The 20324-nt window shown below is 32.7% G+C and overlaps 1 protein-coding gene across 1 annotated transcript; it reads right to left on the reverse strand.

Moving 5' to 3' along the window:
• Positions 1-349: 349 nt before the first annotated feature.
• LOC127706282 (chitin deacetylase 7-like) lies at positions 350-2105 on the reverse strand. The gene has a single exon (XM_052210793.1). It carries the CDS (start codon positions 1500-1502, stop codon positions 369-371), a length of 1134 nt encoding a protein of 377 aa, XP_052066753.1. The 5' UTR covers positions 1503-2105; the 3' UTR covers positions 350-368.
• Between the last annotated feature and the right edge of the window lie 18219 nt (positions 2106-20324).

Raw genomic sequence — 20324 nt, forward strand, 5'->3', positions numbered from 1 at the left:
TCACTAGCTGGATAGTTCTAAATAATAATGATCTCTGGTATTAAAAATTGTATACTAGTATTTGTATTGTTTTCTTGACTATGAATTATTGTATGCCATCAACCCGTTTGAAGGCCGAAAGCAAAGATGTAAGACAAAATTCAAAATTAACTGACAGCGTTGAAAAAAACCTTTTGAGCATATTAATTAATGTGACTTGGTTTCCCCCATATTGTATAAAGTAATAAGAACTGTATTATTGTGTTATTGTAATTGACATTTAAGGCAATGAAGAATTCGTGTTGATTCGATTGTCCAGTTATTTGCCGTGGGCGTGATACAGTGACCAGAGAAATAAGAAAATACTTACTACAGAAAAACAATTTATATCACAAAATCATCAACACAATCAATAACAAACTCATTAAAAATGGAATTCTCATGAAATCATTGGCAGCACTATTGTTAACATTGTTCGACTCAACAAAAGGTTGCACAAAATTCAAATATCGTTTTGGACAGTGCCATCCTTTGAAGTTGTTTATATCTACTAGTTTCGTTGGGTTTTGCATCCATTCAAGTAACTGTTGGTAACTTATTATAAAAACATCAGAATAATAATGTAAAATTGTTAAAAGAAAGTAATTCATTGCGTCGTAATTGTGCTTTTCCCTGAGCCAAGACGAGTGCATAGTGTAAAATAACGGGGCTCTAGAACCTTTATAAAAACTGTGAAAGTTCACCCAGAACAATTGGAATGCTTCCTCTTTATTCTCTGGACGACATGAGTCAAGGTAGAGACAACCTATCGGCGCAAAGGGTTTCTCTAACATCATGACGGGTACTTCCCATAGACCAGAATAACTCCCTTTGGGGCATGGACGAACGTTACAGTCAAGCTGCCATCCAAAGTCTAGCGTGTTTGGCCAGAATTTACTGCTGAATCCGTTTTCTGTGGCTACAGTCATTGTTGAATCGTACTGAAAGTTTTCCTCTTGTAAAATTGAATAAAGCTTGTCACCTGCTGATTGTAAAAATGGACTTCTCCATCCTGTAATATTCTGTATTGGAATACCCGTTTTCTGGGCCAAGTTTTTTCGTTGTTGGACAATTTCATATCGAAGCTCTTCTGTTGATGCCTCTTTCCAGAAGTCTGTCGGTGTTCTGTGGGTGACACTATGAACAGCAACCTCCATTCCCTTGCTATAAAGGTCCCGCACCAAATTGTACTCTGTATAATTATGCGAAACAAACATTGTCATAGAAATTGGACATCCATTTGGATTAAAACGATTATTTAGGAATAATTTCTCGTACATCTGGTAATTTTCTGAATTCACTGCATCATCAAAAGAAAACACAATTATTTGTGGAATTTCTGAGGATAAAAGATTTCCTGGGGTATCCCTTCCCCCACAATAACAATTTGGCAATCGACAATTGTTGTCTTGTAAACATATTTCCGCGCCAACCATTAAGACACATATTAGTAAAATATTTTGTAAAATATCAGGCGAAAACATGTCCTTTCTGGTGAAATATGGCAAATGACAAATTTTTGTAATAACCACTAATTAATATAATCCCACGGAATGTAATCTCATACAAACTACTGCTTTTGTTTTTTATGGGTCCGTCCTAAGGCCAATTAGTTTTTATCCTTTTTTATGAAACATTTGTCATATCACCACAGTCTGTATTATACATTTTATAGCAAAACGTAATATAAGTTAACATCCATTTATAAATTTCTGATCGTGTTCACGTATTCCCGTGTTTTGTATCAGACGCTATTATAGTATGCATCTTAAGTTATCATCTATTTTCTATTGATAACATATGGGATATTATTACCAGCGATAAAAGACGAGAAATTTCACAATAAAATTGCAGTCACTATAAATTTCCCAGTATTGTAGTCGACTGTGTTATCTGCAGTTAATCTTACAAGTTAGCCATTGGCTCAACAAGATAACAATAATCACGCCTCCACCAAAGTTTTATATATACAATTTATACTATCAAAGTCATTTATCTCCTAGTACTTTGTGTGTGTCCGTCAATTAGTCAATTTTTGTCAGTCAAACGACGCCCCTTTTCCTCAGCAACATTAATGCATCTACACTGCTTGAAATGCAGAATCCAAATAAATCTATTGAAGCACGTGATGGGATAAACTGGTAATGCACAGCGGTTTACTTGTGTTGAATTAATTAGTTTCCTCGCTGACATTTCTTCTCAATTTCAAACGAAATTGACGAACAGCATGAATATTTTTCATTTTAATGTATTTTAATATAAATATTCATACAGATAAACGACTAAAAGGTTGAAAGTTTTGATAGAAATATTTTATAGAACATGACAGGGCATATTGATTTTGTAACATCGCTAGAAAAATGATACTTCAAAAAAGATCTATAACATCAGTGAAATGAAAATGAATTCTGTGTGCAATAAAGTTGATTCCTGAGAGGTGGGGTTTTGTATCACCATATCTAGCAAAAATTTTTTTTTTTTTCAGTTTGGCGATTCGTGTAATTTTAGCATTTTGTGAAAGGTTCTAATATTATTACATGTGTATTTAGATTGGGCGGACCGTGTGAACGATATACCCAGCAAGTAGTGCCCAGGTCTTGTCCTTGTGTATGGAGACCAAAGGGATAATCAAACTCACAGGTCGAAAACGAACTAATAATGCCATAGAACTATTTAACTGAAAGGAAGCGCATGTGAATACTGCACTAATATACTTTATTGCAAATATTACTTCAAAATTAAACGTCATTTATGAATTGAATTTCTTTGCCTTTTAAGGGTTGATCGTAACACATTTTCTAGAGCGGAGATTTTTTTTAACGTGCATTGACTTGATTCTATATTCATACTACCCGTGTGCATGGTGATTGGTTCCTGGCTTTGACATATAAAATATTAATTCGGTCATTGTTGCATTCAATAGTTGATAACAAAAATGGTCTACACTTTCTCTTTAGATTACAACACAATTTTCACATTTTTTATAATGAAAAAGAGTAATAACTTAGTCCCAGTCTTTTACCTAGCGTTTTATGTGACTCAATCAGTAGCCAAAACAAAAGGTTTTTTATTTCCTTATCGATTTATAAACTAATACACGTAAATGCAATTGATTTTAAGACCTTAAAGAAGCCAATTCAATCACATCATATGGTGTGTCTCTTCAATGTGACAGGTTTTGGTTGTGTCAGAAACTTCATTGAAAAAAGTATGCAACCTTCTAAATAGTGATCACAATGTGTCTATATACTTCAACTGTGTCCAGTGGAGCTTATTTGATGAATTTCTTTTCTAAGTAACAAAATTCAATAGACAAAATTTTCCAATGCATTTTGGGTGGAAAAACTATAATAATTTTATAAAATCTACCCTGTGAATCAATTATAATAGCCACATCTTCTATATAGGGCTATGTAAAATATTTTTGATCTAATTTAGTCTTGTTAATCGCCGCTAAATTCTGCAGGACTTTTTAGGATTCCTGTTAGATTCAGCACATATCTATTAGAAAAATGAAAAAAAGTTCCCATGATTCCTTATTAAATGTTAATTTAGGGAACACAGAGCTGAGAAAACAAATATACTCCACCCTATTTATATGTATTTGTTTTTATTGATTAAAGAATTCGTGAAATACTTGCCACTAGAAATGAATCAATCAATGAATACTTTGAAATCGTATAAGCGTTACATTGATACGTGAATATATCAAAGCATGGGTATCTCTATAAACATGTAAAAATGAATTGTATAACATCCACTCTTAAGTAACCCATTCAATTTTTCTACCCTGTATTTTTTTTTTATCTTTTCAAAAGATTAATAACTTTATACGACTTAAAGGTGACAAAGGTCAACATGCTGTAAAATTTTATTACATAGTTAAAACTAAAACTAAGAAGTACTTCAACATTTTCACATACGTGTCAAAATTTTTTTAAACCCCTCAAAAACAAGACTTTAACGACGCGCTTAACAATATATATGCAATTTAACATATTTTTCCGACACACAACATATTTCTATATGGGATAATACAACAAAACTTTTGATTTGATATCATTATATGAATAATGTACAATGTTTATAGAATGAAATCTAAGTATATTAATACATGACCAATTCACATGTTGCACAACAGATACTGATTAATTACTATTGATAACCAAGATCTTCATTTACATATATCAAATAGGATTTTTATACGTCACAGACCTGTTGGACCAGAATTTATGTGTAAAATAAAGTTTAATCAATTACATTCCAAAAGAAAAAGCCTCTTCACAGTAAAAAAATATGACGGTCATTTTTCAATTTCATCTGTTGTTTCCTTTTTTTTTTCTTTTTATTTTCGCCGTTCGATTTTGGTATTAATTGTGATTCTTGAAGTAATTTTTAGATTTCTTTTAATCAAAGCTTTACTTTGAAATAAAAAAAAACTTTTTTCTCACATATTTGACATTTTTTAATAGAAATGATCTATGCTACGAAATAATTTGTTATATTCTTGAAGTTTGCAAAATGCCAACAATTGTCTAAAAAATGCAAATCGAAGAATGATTAAATGTTTGTAGTAATCTCGGAATATAGAAATTTTGCTATTATGTTTTTTAACTTTCCTAAATGTTAACATCTATACATTGACATAGATCATCCGCACGGATATGAGACATATGTTTATCTCGAATCAATACAAATAGTTCAATTTGCTACTGGCCTCGATCTGATAAGGACAAATATATAAAACTTACCCTCGGAGGAATACCATAATGGTGATCGTTGTCAAAATGATTTAACATATTATTGTATCCGCCAGCGGCTAATGTTTTGTGCATTTGGGTGAAAAAAAAATTTTTCTTTGTCGTGACATCTGGTAGCTGTCAGTATATACGTGCGGATTCGTATATGATTATATTTATAGGTTTAACTTTTAAGGGCAGTCAAATTCAGTCTGCCAGTACAGGTCCATGATGCTCATATTGTCTGATCTTTCTACTGTTGATAATGAAAATCAGAAATAGAGAGTTATCTGTCCTAGAAGCAAACTATTACTGAGCTTATGATATTAAAATCAAATTAAAAAATTGAGAATGGAAATGGGGAATGTGTCAGAGAGACAACAACCCGACCAAAGAGCATGAAACAGGAGAAACAACAACCCGACCAAAGAGCATAAAACAAGAGACAACAACCCGACCAAAGAGCATAAAACAAGAGACAACAACCCGACCAAAGAGCATAAAACAGCCCAAGGCCATCAATGGGTCTTCAACACAACGAGAAAATCCCGCACCCGGAGTCGGGCTTCAGCTGGCCCCTACACAAAAATGTGTACTAGTTCATTGAAAATGGAGGCACACATTTTATCGACATTGCATATTCAATGCATTTTAACCGTTCTTTTACATCATTTTCAAATGTCTCCAAAAATGTCCATGTGTTATGAAATTTCTGCTGTAAGTATTTTATAATTACTGCAGCTGTTCATATTTAAATATAAAACTGTTAAATATACACTCATTGTCGAAAATATAAAATGTATATTTGTAAGGGCTTTCCTCAGAAACGCGAGCTCGCGGATCTTATTAACAGTTTCGTAGCGAGCACAAATATATTTTGTATATTTTTCTGACAATAAAGGCTTTTTATGTCTCAATCTTTGTCTGATCTTTTAAAAGTAATCGGCATTGCTTTAACGCGACACGAATAACGTGTGACATAAACAATCATTTTATATTATCGTTTGTTCAAAATAGAAGCTGGATACTTGGAGGCGATATTTGTATACTTAATATAGGCGCATATTATAAAGCAAGGTTATTTCTAAATACCGGTAACAGATTAAAAAAAAATGTGTCATCTTGAAGTTAACTTAACTTAAAAAGGGTTGGCTGGATTATGAGTTATCGCCATCCCTGTGAATTCTCCTGTTCGGCAGTATAACTAAAGTAGATGGTTCGTTTTGCTGTGTATAAAAACAAAGTCATAGTATCACTTTCTATAATAGATTCCAGCCATTTTTAAAAGGGGGTTCCCAACCCGGGATAAAGGGGGGGTTCTAACTATATGTCCCACTTCAAATGCATTGATCGTCAAAAAAAGGGGGGTTCCAACCCCCGGAACCCTCACCCCTCCCTTGGATCCGCCACTGGTCCGTTTTGCTGTTTATAAAAACAAAGTCATAGTATCACTTTCTAAAATAGATTCCAGCCATTTTTAAAAGGGGGTTCCCAACCCAGGATAAAAGGGGGGGGGGGTTCTAACTATATGTCCCAATTCAAATGCATTGATCGTCAAAAAGGGGGGGTTCCAACCCCCGGAACCTTCACCCCCCCCCCCCCACCCCCCCCCCCCCCCCCCCCCCTTCCCTTGGATCCGCCACTGGTCCGTTTTGCTGTTTATAAAAACAAAGTCACCAGTATAACTTTTCTGAAGTAGGTGGTCCGTTTTGCTATGTATAAAAACAAAGTCATAGTATATCTTTTCTAAAGTAGGTGGTAGGTTTTGCTATGTATAGAAACAAAGTAATAGTATAACTTTTCTTAAGTAAGTGGTCCGTTTTGCTGTGTATAAAAACAAAGTCACAGTATCGCTTTTCTAAAGTAGCTGGTCCGTTTTGTTGTGTATAAAAACAAAGTCATAGTATAACTTTTCTTAATAGATATAGGAAGATGTGGTATGAGTGCCAATGAGACAACTCTCCATCCAAAGTCATAGTATAAATTTTCTAAAGTAGATGGTTCGCTTTGCTGTGTCTAAAAACAAAGTCATAGTATAACTTTTCTAAATTAAGTAGCTGGTCCGTTTTGTTGTGTATAAAAACAAAGTCACAGTATAACTGTTCTTAATAGATATAGGAAGATGTGGTATAAGTGCCAATGAGACAACTCTCCATCCAAAGTCATAGTATAAATTTTCTAAAGTAGATAGTTCGCTTTGCTGTGTCTAAACACAAAGTCATAGTATAACTTTTCTAAAGTAGCTGGTCCGTTTTGTTGTGTATAAAAACAAAGTCACAGTATAACTTTTCTAAAGTAGCTGGTCCGTTTTGTTGTGTATAAAAACAAAGTCACAGTATAACTTTTCTAAAGTAGTAGTAGGTGGTCCGTTTTGCTATATATAAAAACAAAGTTATAGTATAAATTTTCTAAAGTAGGTGGTCCGTTTTGCTGTGTCTAAAAACAAAGTCATGGTATAACTTTTCTAAAGTAGGTGGTCCGTTTTGCTGTGTCTAAAAACAATGTCATAGTATAACTTTTCTTAAGTAAGTGGTCCGTTTTGCTGTGTATAAAACAAAGTCACAGTATCGCTTTTCTAAAGTAGATGGTCCGTTTTGCTGTGTATAAAAACAAAGTCATAGTATAACTTTTCTTAATAGATATAGGAAGATGTGGTATGAGTGCCAATGAGACAACTCTCCATCCAAAGTCATAGTATAACTTTTCTAAAGTAGCTGGTCCGTTTTGTTGTGTATAAAAACAAAGTCACAATATAACTTTTCTTAATAGATATAGGAAGATGTGGTAATAGTGCCAATGAGACAACTCTCCATCCAAAGTCATAGTATAAATTTTCTAAAGTAGATGGTTCGCTTTGCTGTGTATAAAAACAAAGTCATAGCATAACTTTTCTAAAGTAGCTGGTCCGTTTTGTTGTGTATAAAAACAAAGTCACAGTATAACTTTTCTAAAGTAGCTGGTCCGTTTTGTTGTGTATAAAAACAAAGTCACAGTATAACTTTTCTAAAGTACTAGTAGGTGGTCCGTTTTGCTATATATAAAAACAAAGTCATAGTATAAATTTTCTAAAGTAGGTGGTCCGTTTTGCTGTGTCTAAAAACAAAGTCATGGTATAACTTTTCTAAAGTAGGTGGTCCGTTTTGCTGTGTCTAAAAACAATGTCATAGTATAACTTTTCTTAAGTAAGTGGTCCGTTTTGCTGTGTATAAAAACAAAGTCACAGTATCGCTTTTCTAAAGTAGATGGTCCGTTTTGCTGTGTCTAAAAACAATGTCATAGTATAACTTTTCTTAAGTAAGTGGTCCGTTTTGCTGGGTATAAAAACAAAGTCACAGTATCGCTTTTCTAAAGTAGATGGTCCGTTTTGTTGTGTATAAAAACAAAGTCATAGTATAACTTTTCTTAATAGATATAGGAAGATGTGGTATGAGTGCCAATGAGACAACTCTCCATCCAAATTCATAGTATAATTTTTCTAAAGTAGATGGTTCGCTTTGCTGTGTCTAAAAACAAATTCATAGTATAACTTTTCTAAAGTAGATGGTCCGTTTTGTTGTGTATAAAAACAAAGTCACAGCATAACTTTTCTAAAGTAGATGGTCCGTTTTGCTATGTATAAAAACAAAGTCATAGTATAAATTTTCTAAAGTAGATGGTTCGTTTTGCTGTGTATAAAAACAAAGTCCCAGTATAACTTTTCTAATGTAGGTGTTCCGTTTTGCTGGGTGTGAAAACAAAGTCATAGTATCACTTTTCTTAAGTATGTGGTTCGTTTTGCTGTGTATAAAAACAAAGTCACAGTAACACTTTTCTTAAGTAGGTAGTCCGTTTTGCTGTGCATAAACAAAGTCATAGTATAACTTTTCTAATGTAGGTGGTCCGTATTGCTGTGTATAAAAACAAAGTCACAGTATAACTTTTCTAACTTTTCTAATGAAGGTGGTCCGTTTGCTGTGTATGAAAACATAGTCATAGTATAACTTTTCTTAAATAAGTGGTCCGTTTTGCTGTGTATAAAACAAAGTCATAGTATCACTTTTCTAAAGTAGATGGTCCGTTTTGCTATGTCGAAGAACATTTGCAACAACTCTTTGAGGGTCAGTAGGTAGCCTGTAGCAAGGAAACATTTCTAATCTTGCAAAATTTATACCTATTGCAATGATTTTTTTTTTACACTGGACGTTCAGAAAATATCAACCAATCAATTTAAAATTAACGTGTTTTCGTCATATGGTATATTTTTTGCTTCTGGATGTTAAAGCCGTCAATTGTCAGATTAATCTTTAAAAATTTTATTGTTCATTTAATTGACTTTCATAAAATGTGCATGCTGTCAGTCGAGTAGAATTACTTGATTAAATCCACACTCTTAGTCTTCCATCGTTCGAAAACTAATTTCACATGATTTCTGTGTCTTGACACATCCTTCAAAGGGCATTGTTCAAGCTTGAATGACTTTTCAATCTTCATCCTTTTAGAAATTGTCCACGGAAAACACTGTTTAATCCGATCTGACGACCAGTGTACGAAGTTGAAGTTAATTTACATTTGTGTGTTCAATAGGCCGATACTGTGAGGTTCTATCGTTTGATAATGAAATAATTTTAATAGAAACATATCTAATTAATTCCCTCGGTTAGAGCGGAAGCCTTTTAGTTTTTCCAGAGTGCAAATATTGAGTGGAAGTCGCATGTTGTATTGTTCCTCTCTGTGTTCAAATCCCGCAAACCAGTCGTGGACGTTGTTATTGAATGGAGTGACCGCAATCAGATGTAAATTGTCAATAATGGCATTTTCATTGAATGTAACAGAAAAAAATGGTATGATCGGATACATTAGATCAATACAGATGAGTTATGTTCTCTGTACTATTTCAATTAACTTTAATACGTTGAAAGCATTTCTTTTACAAAAATAATTCCCGATATCGAAAATCACAACAGTCCTTATAGATTATTTTCTTTAAAGACTTTATTCTTTCTTATATAGTTCATTAAAGCAGTTATTCCGAAGAAATTTGCAGAGAGTATAGTAATCGACTATAATTCTAAAATATATGTAGAATTGATGTACAATGTTAATAACATGATATCTAATCAACCGATTTGATCAGTAATCTTTCTAGAACTGGTAGGTTTTTAACGGGTATTTGACTCCACATATCCAGGTATTTTTATTAAATTTTTAGAAGTTATTATATCATGGTTGTAGATTAAGATGTTTTTTCAAGGCTGCTATAACGTCAAATAGCGCCTACTTTTGCTCAATCCTTTATGATATTCCGCTTTCACTTTAAGTAAATATTGTATACGTCCATTTTTCTGTTTTGAGGTACGAGTTTTCGTCAGTTTTATCCTATATTTCAGATTGTGCCAATATGATTGGTATTACTTTACAAGTGAGGAATAGTTTCTCACATATTTCAATAATTCTGAACAACAATTATTGCACAGGTTGTTTCTCAAATGTTCGCTCTGATAGCATTACTTGTTTCTTATTTGGATTTAACTCATGTTATTGTTCTTCGCGATTTCTTTTTTTTTTTATTAATAAATCCAAGACAAGATTGCTTTCAAATAAAACAAAACTTAAATAAACAACATTCAAATTTCGTTTTGTAACAGTGTAAAAATGTATTTGACAAAATGGCTAAACGCACGGCATCTTTTTCAAGTGCAAACAATACTCTACATATACCATGCCGGATTCATTATATCTTGCTTTGGTCACTTTAAAGGGAAATCACACTATTTATACTACTTATAATAATTCATTGAAATTTTGCATGTAGACAGATCATACTTATTAAGATATTTTAGGCGAAAAAAAATTGGGGTCACCGATGTTGTTTTCGAGATATGAAGTCATCAAAACTTAAAGAATCGCGTTATAACGAAATATAGAAATACCGCTCTAAATTGTTAAAAAAAGACAAACTTATTGAAAAACCATGTTTAACTGGAATAACAAAAACAGTCAAATGTGACTTGTACCTTATGAACATTTATTTGTCTCGGTTTCCTTTTTTTTTGAAGGCATTTGAACATTTCCCGCCATTTTTAATTGCTATTTATAATAGATTTTTCTTGAAATAAAAAAATCTACTAATGTTTTTCCCTTCAAACTTCTGTATAAGTTGCAGCTTCAGGGAAGATTTTAAAAGCATAAATAAAAAAGGGGGGTCACCGATGTTTTAAATCCGCTAAAATGGAAATAATCTTTATTATTGAATTTTGGCGGGAACTATAACCTTTTAACGTTATAGAAAGACGTTGCTGGCATAACAGCATTTCTTGCAACGCTTGGGTTGAATTAAACTTTTTCACTACAAAATATAATATCATTTTTGAACATTTTTTAAGGTATTTTGATTATTCGTTGATATCTTTATCAATCTATCGAATACGGTTAAACATAGATACAATAACAGTTTATTATAAAGTAATTGTCAAAGTTGAAGTCATCTCATTTTTTTAATTGCATTTGTTGTATGGGGAAAACGAATGTTTGCCTCATGCCGTATTATAGAAATAATTTTCGGCTTCCAGATAAAGAATCTTCTACCTCGGAAGACTGAGGGTATCCGGGCTGAAAAGTAACACGTTCCTTTAGACGGCAGGCAGAATAATTTTTTTCTGAGTTCTATCATCCCGCACCCATTTTTCATACATCGTTTTATGTTCAATGTTCATCGCCTGTGTATTAAAACTTTATGTATTACGTATATTCTATTACCGTTCGATTAATCGCTCAACGTTGGTATGTTATGAGAAATACAATGCATCTGATAATTTAGAGTTAATTGACAATAATACACATCGCCATATTGATATCAGTAACATATAATGTTCCCAGTTGATATGTATTTAAAAAAATCTTTTAATTTGTAATAAACGGATCTAGTTTTTTTTCTTGTTCTGCTACATCTATCCGTGTTTCTGTGGACATGTCGATATATTTTATCTAACTCTAGTTTTTTGTTGAGCCTTCGACTTTAGTCGAAAAAGCGAGACATAGCGATCCTACATTCCGTCGTCGGCGGCGTCGTCGGCGGCGTCCACAAATACTAACTCTGTGGTTAAAGTTTTTGAAGTTTTAATAACTTTCTTAAACTGTCCTGGATTTCTACCAAACTTGGACAGAAGCTTGTTTATGATCATAAGATAGTATCCAGAAGTAAATTTTGTAAAAAAAAAAAATCTATTTTTTCCGTATTTTTCTTATAAATTGAATTAGTTTTTCTGCCAGGAAACAATACATTCACTCTGTGGTTAAAGTTTTTAAGATTTCAATAACTTTCTTAAACTATCCTGAGTATGTACCAAACTTGGACAGAAGCTTGTTTATGATCAAAAGCTTGTATCTCGAAGGAAATTTTGTCAAAATTTTGTACCTGTTTATCCGTATTTTACTTATAAATGGACTTAGTTTTTCTTCCAGTTAACATTACATACAGTATGCAGTTAAAGTTTTTAAAACATTTATTAGATCCATAAACTATCCTAGATTTATACCAAACTTGGACAGAAGCTTAATTCTTTCAATCATAAGATAGTATCGAGAGGAATATTTTTATTGATTTTTTTCCTCATATTTGTTGAGCCTGCGATTAACAGTAAAAGTAGACGAGACACTGGGTTCCGTGGAACCCTTACGAATTTTTTTATCAGATGACAAATGAGAGTGTGGATAACCTTTGATGTAGAATAAGAGTTCGAGTTCCAGCTCAATTTAGAGTTAAAGTTCCAGTTTTATTTTTAGTTCGAATGTTAATTCGAGTAAGAGTTCTAGTTAAAGCTCGAGTTCCACTTAGAAACTTCCGAATTATACTGTAAGATAGAATAAATTCTGGTAAGAGTTAAAATTTTGAGATCTGAGATCCGATGAAATAAAAAGAAAGATTGCAGTTTCTATTTTCTGTTGGTGCACCTCTCTTTCTTGAATTGTATATTCTTTTATCCCATTTATGTTTCAGTATGGTATAGCCTATATACTTTTTTTTGCCAAAACTGATTAATGATAGGTAATTTGAAAATAACTGATTGATTGTGTGTGCCACTTTCAGCACTCTACTATATCATGTTGGCCATTTTTTTTTAAAGAACCAAGGTATCAAGAGTAAATCAGCTACCTTTGTATTAAACAAATGGTTGTCCTTTACAGTCATGATCGGAATCTGACAATCTCCATATCACTGTTTGTTGACATGCAAGTGATCACATTGAGTGATCTGAACACGAACCTACATCTGAACTACTAGTTTTTGTCTTCGTTTTTTTCTTGATTTTTGCAAAACTTTCAGTGGCAAATATTACATGAATATCAGCACAAAATTTTTTTCTATATGAGATGAATACTCTTTCACAAGACGGACCTTAATGTGATGGTTACAGATTAGCACTCTGAAAGACATGTTACTCTACATAAATACATGTGTGTGTGTTAAATTTTCTCTTGTTGGAGTCTTGTAAAGCCAAATATACAGTGTGGATTTTTTGTTGTTGTTGTAGGCAGTACGGTCATCAATAGTGCAAAAATAACTAGGCATAGTGTTTGATATTCCCAGATTGCTCTGACGTCTAGCGGCCTTATTTTTTAACTTGCTGGTCGTACAGTTCGCTATAATTTACAGTTTGAAGAAATACTACAAAATATGATTTTTTTTTGGTGCCCAAATTATGTAAGCCTGTACAAAGCATTAAAGGAAGATTGAGTCTAATGTACTATATAATACGGTGCTAAATTTTCTTTGATTTCGACAGCCAGCAACCGATGTAAAATTTTGTATGATTCTTTTACAGTGATGTTTAACTGGCGTTATTCTTATATAACGTGATATAATATTATTACTCTACGAATCACTCGTGTTCATGTGTTTGTGCCCCCCATACCCCCTTCCCTCCCCCCCCCCCCCCCCCCAAAAAAAAAAAGAGAGAGAGAGAGAGAGAGAGAGAGAGAGAGAGAGAGAGAGAGGCGTTTGACACCAAAGGAACATCGAAACTCATTGTTCTTATTTACATCCCTCTGTTGGACACCCTCTGTTGGACAGAAAACTACAAATTCCGGAAGCTGTACGCTTACATGCTGTTACTCTTGGTATATTGTTATTTTTTTCAGTATATTCCCACATGCCGCATCGCGACGATACGCTGCCAACAGTTGGGTTATGACAGGACAATTGCCCGTATTGACCGGATGAGATATAAATAGTCAGAACTTTTTTGTTATTTGATAGATTATTTTAATATTTGAAGACCTTAGAAATATTAGACTATATTTTATGAAAATTTAACAAAAAAAAGTTGACCGGACGGATTTCACACTCACTGATGTACGCTTTACAATATTGAACTCATCGACAAAAAGTGTTACTAGTAATATCTCTTTTGTTTTACAATATTTTTTCATTCAACTAAGAAATATGCGAGATTAATAGTTATCTTATATGAAAATTTAAACTTCATAGTGAAGCAAAATGTTTTTCTAAAAAAAAAAGTTGACCGGACGGATTTCACATTCGCCGATGTACGCTTTGATTATACTGATATGATCGACAAAAAGTGTTATGAATATCTCTTTTGTTTTTAAATATTTTTTTTCTTCGTGAAACTAAGAAATCTGCGAGATCAATAAATATGTTAATATATGAAAATATAAACTTTACAGTAAATGAAAAAAGTTTTTCTACAAAAAAAAAGTTGAGCTGACGGATTTCGCTACAAATAATAAAGACTAGATCAACACAAAATGTTGATATTTCTCATATCTAACAATATTTTTCGGTGAAATTAATAAACCTTTAAGAAAAATAATTGTATAAATGGTATTGTATGTAAATACTAACTCAATAATAATAATAATAATATCTTTATTTAAAGAGAGTAACTCATTTGAATTAAACCTAATCGCAAGGTAATTCAAGACCATATCAAGACCACTTTCGGCAATTTTTTCCATACATTTTGTCCGTTTCGAGTTGCATTTTCATTTTTTGCACTTAAATCAAAACATCATTTGCTTTCTCTTGCTATAGTGAACGTCCCTTTGAGCGGGCCGCCATTTTAGAAATTAGCAACCTTTACGACAGACTCGAAACGGCGACGTCATAATACGGTCACGACACTATAGCGGCGCCGAGAGCGATGCGTATAAACAATAGTGTGATTTTCCTTTAAGGATGTTCGCTACTCTGTTTCAAAATAACAAGCTTTTTAAAAGACTGTTATAAATTGATAGTATATAAATAAAAAAACTAAAAAAGCAGAAAAAAATTAAGGGTCAGTGTGCTTGTTTTCGAGATATAAGCCATTGAAAATTTGGCGGGAAATAATTCTCTCTAGATTTTTCATACATTTAACATTGGCACCTTTTTTCTTTCAAAAACGATGAAAAAATAACAATGATTTTATAAGATTTTCAAAGATGACAATTTAAAATATATGTTATCAAATTATGAAAAGAAAACTAGGGGTTAGTGGGAAATTTTTTTAATGGCACTACATGGATAAAATCAGAGGATTCCGAATATCTGGCAAAAATTCAAACACAAGAGGAGCCAACATCCTTAAGTATATATGTTAGAATATAACGTCATGACAGCTAACCTATTTGTTCTATGAAAAAAATTAACTGGGACGTGGACATTGCAGCAAATTATTGAGAGATTTCCTTCATGCATTAATCATCCATTAAAACATGCAATTAAAAGCAAATGTATATTTAAATATAGTCTAAATTGAAAACAACGTTCAAACCTATGATTGCGTTGGATAAAAACCGCAATTTTTATACGTGTGCATGCAAAACAAATTTCTTGGTAGAGAAGTCTAAATACAGCACAAACAACATTTTCCAAAAGACCAAAAAAGTGAAAAAGTATATTTTACCAAACGCATTTGACTAGCAGTTCGAAGAACGAATGTTCTTAAACCCTGCTGACTGCCATTGGCGATTGCCAAATAAACGGATCACAAGATGTAACAAAATGGATCTTAATTATTAGTTTAATACCAAACAGAAAACAATAAAATTGCGGAAAAGATGGTATACCGCAAACAAAAGGTTCAAAATTAGTACACCATATTCGGATTTCGACAATTAATGTCTCTTCAGTGATGTTAGGAATCGAAACGGTATTTGGAAGGCCATATAATTTACCTCAATTTAGGATAGACTCTTGAATTTTGAAGAGTCGAAATAGGATGAACGGATCATATAAACCCGAAGGCAAATATAATAAGCCCAAACGAAAAATTATAAACAAGTCTAAATTGAAAACAACGTTCAAACCTATATGATTGCGTTGGATAAAAACCGCAATTTTTATACGTGTGCATGCAAAACAAATTTCTAGATAAGGGGGTCTAAATACAGCACAAACAACATTTTCCAAAAGACCAAAAAAGTGAAAAAGTATATTTTAACAAAACGCATTTGACTATATACTGACATATAAGTACATTCACAATTTAAAGGCTGTTTTAAGTTATCATTGGCTATATTTACGCACCGAGGCAATACCCTTTGTAATGTCAAACCGCTTTTCGTCCCATTGGATCAATTTTGGCTGCACTTACTTATTGGGGTTTTTAATAACCTTGACTGGCTATAAAGCCCTAGCTCGCACGGTCGGTATTTTGGCTGCATGAGGGCTTTCCCGTTGATGATTTCATATTGAACGTAATAATAATTTCCGTTTTGCTTTTACTTAATAGTAGTAATCTTTTTTGGTTCAGATTTTGATATTTCCTAGCCCGGCATTTTCGATGGGTTTTTATGGGTTTTACACAGAAAAACTAGAGGGAAAAGGTTAAAAGATATAACTCGTAGTACAGATATTAGACTGGAAAAAATAAATGTTCCGAGCTCAGTGATGATTTTATACTGTTCTTTTTATCCCCTTTCCTTTTTTCAATATATCTTAGTAATATTTATGTTGTTTATATTATATAATGCATACTCACATTCAATTTTTAATGTTATATATGTAATGTTGAGGAGAAGATTGCATAAATATGTTTACTTGTGTGTGATCCTTTCTGCCTTGAGCGAATGAAATATGTTTAAACTAAAAATTTGTGTACTTCGAGATCAAACATTCGTTTGTATTTTAAAGATCTTTTAATATACTAAAGCAATTTTCATGTTCTGTATGATCAAAATGATAGTGAAACACTTCAAATCTTTTAAGAATGGCATATACTTTATAATGAAAATATATATTCAAATATCCCGTATTTTTTTCAATGAAATATCTAGATGATATATTATTTATTATTTAAACTCGTTTAGACTACATAAGACTCTAGTTGCGCTCGAATAAAAGCCTATGGAAGGCCAAATCAATACAGAAATACGAAAAAGGAGTTCAAAAATATCTTGAGATATTAAATCAATTTTTTTTTCATCATGCATATACGGATTTCGAAAATGATGCTCCAAAACAAATACTGGTCGACCGAAATTATCAGATGTTGAATAGCGACACCAGACGGGAGGTGCCACTACTATAGCTTAGAAAAACTGTTGCATAGATAGAATGGTTGTAAAATTTTTCATATATTTTTGACATCTGAAAATTTCAATAGTTGCGATAAAGAAGTTATATCATGTAACAATGGTAACTTGATTTGGAAACACAATTGTAGAATGTGTGCAGCACAAGGACTGACATCGACACCATATGCGCATTCGAAAATATATTTCTCGTCATTTTAACTATTTGCTAAGATTAAATCTGTACAGATTGCATCGTATTTTTGAATGGCTTTAATTATGATTTCCATTCTCAAGAGTTATGTTCTGATGTTCTGAACAATTAGGTGTTTCCAATAAACTGGAGGAGTCATAAATCAAAATGTGTTAAACCCTAAGTCAATAGTGAAAACACGATATCGATATCGTGACATCAAAAAAAACAGACTGACAAAAAAGTAGTACATGCATGCATGTGTAAACAATTTGAAACAATATCAAAATAACCCGTTATGATATCATTGGCTTTGGAAGGCAGGTAGGCACGTTAATTTGACCAATGCAACATTTTGGACAACTCATTTCTGAAAATAAAAAATTTTCTAAGTGTGATAATAACATTGCCAAGATGACCAATGATTGCTGATACAGATTTTCTATATCATTCCATTATATCCCTGAGTAATAATTAAACATTTTACTAACTTCACATGGTTGATTGGAGATAATCCATAAGTTTTAGTTATTCTTAACGGTGTATTGAATTTTTATCAAGTGACCACATGGAAAATTGTGTATTAAAGATATCATAACACCAGGTGGCGGACAATAATCTTTTATATTACACGATAAGCAGCAATAACTATCACCTCTTATCATATGTAAACAAAAAGTTGGGCTTATGTTATTAAATAAATGCCAACTTACATTAAAATGACACGGCATGTAAAGATAATACACAGTACGCTATGATAATTTTCAGAATAGATATTGGAAAATAAAAAATATGCTAGAAATTGCAGTAAAGGTATTTCTTTATGGTTTGAAATATTCCATGATTTGACTTAGTATCAGTTTCTTTGCATATACCGTTAGAAATTCGCATGTCCGATTGGATTGCTGAAAGAAAAAGATTTTCTCGATTTGTGGTTTTGTCTCTATTTATTTTTATAATTTGCTGTATGACTATACCAAAATGGACAGGGTTTATTAATATATTAAGCTGGTCACTTACATTCACATGCATCACCTTGAATTTGCATAAAACATTTGCCACTGGACGTTAAAAAAAACACAAATTTATCAATACATTCAGACGCACACCTCTACTTCTTACGCTATTTGTTGATAAATTGTAACGAATACAGTAGATGATGCATTGAACATTGCTTGTAACAATATGCCCTTTAATCTGATAATCGTTACTAAACAAGCAGTGTCAGCAAGTATGAACTAAACACACGCGGCACGTGCATAACATCAATGCATGAAATCGATGTCCTTCGGAATTTATCTCGTTACTAAAACAGCTGCATGTGATAGAGGTCGAAATATCGTAATGACAATAGCATACAGCATACTTGATCTAGCATGTAGTATACACAGACGATTGTTTGATTGATTGTTGATTGCTTAACATCCAGTGGCAAATATTTCATGCATATTGAAGATGACAACAAATTAAAAATTGATGCAGGTTCAGTACAATAAGTCATGAACATGTTTACTACCACTGAGAAAAGAGGCCTTGAAACACATTACGTCCTTTTCTTCGATTAAAAACCGGAACCTACAGTCACCATTTCGCGTATTGAATCTCGATAGATTGTCACCGTATTTTATCACTACATCATACCAGTGCGTGGTCGATCATTTTTTTGTATGTGAATGGGGTGCATAGAGGTGACCCGGTGGAAATGCGTCTTTATATTGGCAAATATTAAAAATGTCCAGCAGTTTCGAAGCATAGTCCTTTGGAAACGAAATGTATATCAAGTTTTACATGCAAACACATGTACAGTCAGTTTAGCGAGTAATTTTATTGTGTCGAGCGGCTGATATGTTTCAATATGCATGGTGCAGGATAAATGAAGTAACATGCATCAATTATACTCTACCTTATAACTAGTGTTCAGATAACAGAAATTCGACATGAATTTAAAGCGTTTAAACTTTTAGATAAATGCTCAGGAATGTTGTTCAGAATTTTACAACCAAACAGATAATCTGGATTCTAAAATTTTTCTCGATTGTAGTTTATGCTTCAAACATACTTAAATAATCATGCAAGCCCCAGGGTATCATTAACCCAGTAGTCAAGTCATTTCATACATTTCGTAAATTTTACGTTGAGAAATTTTGAAAATATTAGAAATAAACTAAGGTTCTAATTCCATCAGGCAAACTTGACCATAGAAAGTTTTTGTTTATGTACCTTTTGATCATACTAGGCTCCCTGAGCGTTTATACATCCCCTGGTTTCAGTTTATGCTTTTAATTAATCCTTCCTTGTGGTATATGACAACGTATCCCTCGGGTTCCAACAACAATGATAATGAGGGTCAGTTGTACGGTTGGAGAGTAGGTTCTGTACAACATGAACACATTTTGAACATATCTGAATAAAATCAATTCTCTATCGAGAAAAATTTAATGACGTCACAAATCTGCACAGAAATTTCTTTGGGTCGTGGTTTGAACTTATAGTAGACCGGACATTCTAAGTAATGTGATTTGCTATAAATCGTTTGATTTACCTTTATAAGACTTGATCAAAAGACGACATTGTCTTGCATGCAGTGACCAGAAAAAAATGTCAACAGTTCTATTGATATAGTTACATTTGATGTCTGTTTATATGACGTGAGAGAAAATCTTGATCGATCTGATGATTCTAACCAGGTTATGTAAATTATCCATTAACTATAAGAAACACATGATTTTTACCCTCAAAAGGTCAACTCGAGACCGGAAGTTTAGAAAGCAAAGCACATCTACTTAGTATCTATACCGTGTGCTGTTCGTTGTTGTTTATTGTTTGTTTATATGTCTTCATATCAAAACTATAGTAAAAACGTCTATAAGAAATTTATC

This window comes from Mytilus californianus, unplaced genomic scaffold (genome assembly GCF_021869535.1).
Source record: "Mytilus californianus isolate M0D057914Y unplaced genomic scaffold, xbMytCali1.0.p SCAF_6, whole genome shotgun sequence".
In the NCBI taxonomy this organism is placed as follows: domain Eukaryota; kingdom Metazoa; phylum Mollusca; class Bivalvia; order Mytilida; family Mytilidae; genus Mytilus; species Mytilus californianus.

Coding starts and splice junctions, on each gene's coding strand:
- LOC127706282 (XM_052210793.1), bottom strand. CDS start 1,502: ATGTTTTCGCCTGATATTTTACAAAATATTTTACTAATATGTGTCTTA.